Source organism: Amblyomma maculatum, chromosome 7 (assembly GCF_055883805.1).
Source record: "Amblyomma maculatum isolate TAMU_Amacu chromosome 7, ASM5588380v1, whole genome shotgun sequence".
Classification (NCBI taxonomy): Eukaryota; Metazoa; Arthropoda; class Arachnida; order Ixodida; family Ixodidae; genus Amblyomma; species Amblyomma maculatum.
Window position 1 is genome coordinate 125,955,121 of NC_139350.1, and position 6,000 is coordinate 125,961,120.

General features: G+C 45.6%; 1 protein-coding gene across 1 annotated transcript in view; it reads left to right on the forward strand.

The window, feature by feature from the left end:
* LOC146184676 (uncharacterized) overlaps positions 1-6,000 on the forward strand; it is a 29,761-nt gene that overhangs the window by 20,912 nt on the left and 2,849 nt on the right. The window contains exon 2 of the mRNA XM_084608827.1: positions 3,869-4,262. Within this exon, the coding sequence (XP_084464953.1) occupies positions 3,869-4,262 (394 nt within the window). The remainder of the gene's footprint in view (positions 1-3,868; positions 4,263-6,000) is intronic.

Here is a 6,000-nt window from a genome sequence, read left to right on the forward strand (position 1 = left end):
GCGGACTCCCACAACACTATGGTTGCGGCTCTGGGAGTTCACTAAGCAAGTGCTCATCTCTAAACTAATATGCCGCCCCACATTCTGTACGAATTTGTTAATTTTTTCGCCTTGCAAAGTGCCACATCTCCGTGCGTAATATATTTTTTACACTTTTCACGTTATACATCTAAGTATAGAATAAGGTCCTTTATTTTTTGGCCACTCAGCCATGCTTTCTGTGGTGTCTTTGTCGTGAATGTAATCTAACTGCATGTTTTGAGTGTGTCGGCGCATTTAGCGAAACAGTGACGGCTGTTAGGCGACCGCATAAAGCCACATATTTCATGTTTTGCTTTCGTTTGGTGGGCTAGTGCTCGATTTCGCACGCGACGCATGCAAGCGCTGATAGATCTGCAGTTGAAGCTGAAAAAACATGGAAGACAACTGCTGCCACGCTTCTCAAGTTTACCGGCAGCTCGCAAACCAGTCAAAGCTGCAAAGAAACCATACACAGACTGTTGCTAAATTGTTCCTCTCTGCTGCCTAGCTAGCCGCTCAGTTTGGCCAACGGGGGACGAACTACGGACGAAGGGAGGTTAAGGCGAATTGAACCGACGCCGAAATCACGTACGTGTGGTGTAAAACACTAATGGCTGAAACTGTTTTTGCGGAAAATCCCTGTCAACACTCTGTATGGATGTTTCAGTAGCGAGTAATATTTTAACGTGAACACATTGCGACAAAATTCAAGCTGAATTACTGTGGTGAGACTCGGTGCCAGTGCATTTACCGGCGCCTGCTCCGGAGAGCGCGCGCTATCCGTGCACCGCGTAGCCGCGGTAGAAACGCGAGAGGAGGAGTGGCAGCGCTGGAGAAGGAGAGAGAAGATGGTGCTACTTTTAGTTTATTGAGGGATTTTAGCGTTCTGGCCAGCCGGGGACCATCTGGAGTAGCCACCGCGCACCAAAAGTTTCTTTGAATTGCGATAATGACGCCAGATGGCGCCACTCTCCAGAAGAGCATGGTGTAAGATTAGGAAAGTGTCTCAACGTTGCACGTTGCACAGAAACCCTCGGAGTTCCCGGTGCTCCGACAGATGGCGGCACACGATTGTGGGTACTATTGGAGCTGGAAACGGCGAAGTAAATTGGGCACCAATAGACGGTAGCAAGAAAATGCTGAAATATTGGGGAAATTTAGATTGAGGCGGAATGTGAACAATGAATTTAAGTATAAATCTTGGGCAAAATTTGTAAATAATCTAAAATAAGACGCATATTTTCTTATAATCCTCAGTGTTTACCAGTAGTTCTCGTGACCTGGTTTTTTTTAGAGAGTGAGAAACATTGAAAATTCCCACAATATTCTTGCCACCAGACCGATAAAGAGTGGATGCCTGTATTGATCGGTCATCAGTTATTTATCGTACCACAGGACCAAAACACATTCAGGAAATTTAGTCCCCGACGTGCAACTTGCCTGAGTAGTGGTGTGGACGGTGATGAGCGATCGTAATTCTTTCGTTATGACAGGCTGATCTGAACAGAACCTGATAGCTACTATAATCACCATTACAGACACTAAACAAATTCAATTTCAAATACTTTCTGAACTGTGAAACTGTCTCAAGTACGACAAAAAAGCACACGAAGGCCTGTTTTGTGAATCGGTCCACATGATATACTGAAACTCCATATTACACTCGTAATTAGCCTCATCCAATTTATTGGCACAAATTATTTGCTTTATTGTTAAAGAGCAAGAAACTCTAAAACTGATGTCACTGGGGAGCGAAAAAGCCTGTATGCAGGGCTTACAAGACAAACACTTAAATTAGACCTCGAACGCAGGCTTTTAGGAATGCTTCTGACGTTCTGAACGCCTAGTCGATGGCAGCCCTGCCAAGAGTTCGAAGGCAATATGTTTGGCGATACTTCAAACATGTAGATGAAACTGCGCGATGTGGTGTCCTAGGAGGATTTTATCTGCGTGCTGTCCTCCGTATACGTACGGGTCTTGATTCGGCACATCCTCTTAAGGACCGTCCAGTGGCTCTTGAAGACTATGACGCTTTTTTTTGGCACCGGAATGTCGTGCCTCTTAGCAGACCTTTTTCTTTCCTTCCTGAATTTCAACAGGTGCGCAGAGAAGTCAGGCAACTGTTCGCACTGCATCTTTCTCAAGACACGGTCGCCGCGGAGCATTTACATGTAGATGGCCCTTGCAGATAGCTTCCCGTGATTTTGGCGCGAAATGATGCTCTAAACGTTTCTCATATAAAAAGCCTGAAGGTTAATTGGAGCAAACGTTCCTTACGTGGGATGACATTTCTTCGAACCTTTAAACGTTCTTTGTCCTTTGGTGCCGAAAACAGCGACAACTTTTCTTTGCCCGACTTGTAGCTTGTGGTGCATCGCGGAGAAAAGCACTTTCGTCCCACCGCCCCATCGCCGAAGCACCGAAGCACAGGCGACAGTATCATACGCACCCACAATAAAAGTGCTATCATGCTTCAGTAAAAAGCAACAATGATACAAACCAAATTAGACTAAGACCACACCGAACAAAACTTGCGTTTAACGGAGCGTTTACTGTAAGCAGACGACAAAGACGCAAACGGTGGGAGCGCCCGCATGTCTGCGTCGCCGCCTGGCGGCTAATCGGCTAATACCGGAACTGCGAGACGTATGCTGCAACGTTCGGAGCAGAGGACAGGCAACGAAAGATCGTTCAAGCACCTTGTTTGAATGACGATTTTCTTTATTTTTCTTTGTTGGAAATGGCACTCGCCAACTGCTCCCCGCTATTACTTCACATAATGGCGTTGTAATCGGCGGGACCTTTCACGAATGCTGCTGCTGGTCGCGGAAAACGCGATTGTCCTCGGAAGCGACAGGTGAGAACGCTAACCACGGTAGAGGACAGACAGCGCGATCGCGTAAGGAAGCATCAGGCGCTATCTTTGAGTACAGAAGGGGTGTGAGCTGTGAACCTCAAATAGATGGATTTAAGCATACCTCAAAGAGCATACAACGCGAACAAGAATGCCTTCGGGAGCAACGAGCGAGACAGTCTACCTCGGATCTCGATGGCCAATGAGAACGCCTTCGCAAGAGCGGGCAAGAGCCCTTGACAGCTACGCGAATGTGCCCACAAGGACTACTCATGCACCAGAATTTCACCTCAGCATCTGTGACGGCTTTAAAAATCATAGTGGTTGCCATGCAGTGTTTATCCGCAAACTACTCGGGGTCACAATTTTTAATAACGCACTTCAAACCCCTACCAGAAATGCATCTTACTTTGATTACATCTTTGCACGACACGTCTATGTAATCAGCATAAACTATGCGTGTTACTTTGTGGCGGTAATAGGGTGCCACCTTTCACCCCGCCGCCACTCCGTGGATGCAGCATCTTTGCTCGCGACCCGCGGGGGGAACAAAGAGGACAACGACTGCGACACAGCGTGAAGGCTCGACTGCTATTTATTGTATTCGAAAATAATGCAGAGTATGCCTGGCTAGCTATTCATCTACAAGGTTCTTCTTGGAAGTAGAAGGCTATATAAGAAGGGCATCTTACACATCGGGTGGGGAAAAGGAGTTCAAGCGAACACTGCTCGTTACATGAAGCCTTCTGCCATATAGTTGAGTGTTAGCAAAATAAACGGTCATTTATAGCACGGACGCTTGGGGGACGCCTAATGTTACTGGGTTGACACTGGAAATGTAGTTGTTAATGACAATTCATTGGTTATTCCCTTGTTTTCTTCTCAGTAGGGGATATTGTCTTTTTTTAAAGCAATATGACATTGTTGACACTGTCGTCTCTCCCTTCCTTAGTTAATGTATATAACCGGCGGTGCCTGGATATTTCTTTTCAGGCTCCTTCAAAAAGCCCAAGGCTCCAACGCACAAACCGGGGGATGTGCCGGCCCTTCACAATAACGATACCACCGGGGCATTTACGAAGCTAATCCAGTTCATTATGATCAACCAGAGCCTCGATCCGTTGGCCATTCCTACCCAGAAGTTTGCGGTACCCATGATGGGAAACGTTGAAATGAGCAACGCAGTGCTGACGGGACTGAGCGGCTTGCGAAGAACGGGGCTCGTTTACCTGTACGTGAATGACAGCGGATTGATGCTGCACGTGGACGTGGGGAGCGGAGAGCTGACTATGAACTTCACCACGAAGATGAAGGTTATGTTCGCGACTCGTCAGATGAACGTCTCTGTTACGACTTCTTCCTCACACGTGATCCTCGACGTTGGCGAGTAGGTACCACTTCACGCTGTCCTTTCCTGTGTACCTCCCTAGGAGAGATATGTTTTTTTTTCTAAGTACTTTGCTTATATTTGGTGAAAGCTTGCTATCTCTATACCGCGAGCCCATAGCTTCGCACATGAGGCGCAGTAAGCACGGCATACATCTTTCAAATACGGGTATATGCGGAGCGGGCAATAGAATCAGGACAACTTTAGACTGCAGTCAAGCAAAGGATCAAGTAGGTTTTCGGAAGCGGTACTCTACTATCGACCGTATCCATACCATCAATCAGGTGATAGAAAAATGCTCGGAATATAACCAGCCCTTATACATAGCATTCACTGATTACGAAAAAGCATTTGACTCATTTGAAACAACCTCGGCGGTGATGCAGGCATTGCGAAAACAGGGGGTAGACGAGCCGTACGTGAAAGTGCTGGAAGATATATATATATATATATATATATATATATATATATATATATATATATATATATATATATATATATATATATATATATATATATATATATATATTGTGGCTGCACAGCAACTATATTGAAATGTAGAAATCACTCCTACATTTCATTGAAAACTTCAATCTCCTCCATCCTAGCATATCATTCACGCACGCATATTCCCGAAACAAAATTAACTTTCTGGACGTTGAAATTGCGGTTCATGAAGGTTGGCTCACCACGAGCGTATACAGAAAACCCACGGACCGACAACAATGCTTACATTTTCAAAGCTGTCATCCTCATCCCTCAAAAACAAGCATTCCATATTCTCAGGCTCATCGATTCAAAAGAATTTGTTCCCAAGATCAGGACTTCGCACGAAACGCAAAACGTATGCGGGAAGTCCTGACTAAACAACGGTACCCGCCAAATATTGTTGACGACGCCATAAAAAAAGGCATATGAACTCAACCGAGAGGAAATACTGGAGGGACGTCCACGAAAGGAAAACATAGACCGTCGAACAAGCTGGTACTCACCTACACGAGTAACCCCCCCAAAGTGAACAAAATCCTAAAACATTTCAACATTCTAGAACAGAGCGAACGTCTCTCCAGTATTTTCACGACTCCTCCCCAGGTTGTCTACCGACGACCGAAAAACATCCGCAACATCCTAGTCCACTCAAAAATAGGTAATAACCCGCGGTTGGGGTGCCGGCCTTGCGGAAAGAGTAGATGCCAGGTGTGCAGGCACATGCAGACATCAAGCTGCGCAACAAGCACAGCGTCAAATTTTAAGTGGAGAATAGATGGTAACTTTGATTGCGATGCCTCAAACGTTATATATCTCCTAGAATGCGGTGTATGCCGCATGCAGTATATTGGCCAGACAGCTACCCCTCTACGAATGCGGTTTAATAATCACCGAGCTCATGTCCGCTCTCTGCCCAACCTTCCTTTTTCAAAACATATCAACCAGAAACAGCACTCATTCGACTCAGTCAAACTAACAGTTCTTCAGGGGGGATTAAATAATACACGGGAGCGGGAGCAGCGTGAGTCATACTTTATTTATAAGTTTTGGACAATTCATACTGGGATAAATGAAAACATTGGGGCAATGTCGTCCTTACGAGCCTTGCAAGTTTAATGCTATGCACATATATCAATCATTATCCCTTTAGCTTTTCCTCGTTTTTTTTCCTTCCCCCTCTTCCCCCCCCCTTTTTTTCCCCCGCTTCTTTGATACCCTCCACATCCCACTTCTCGTAAAAACCTTCTTC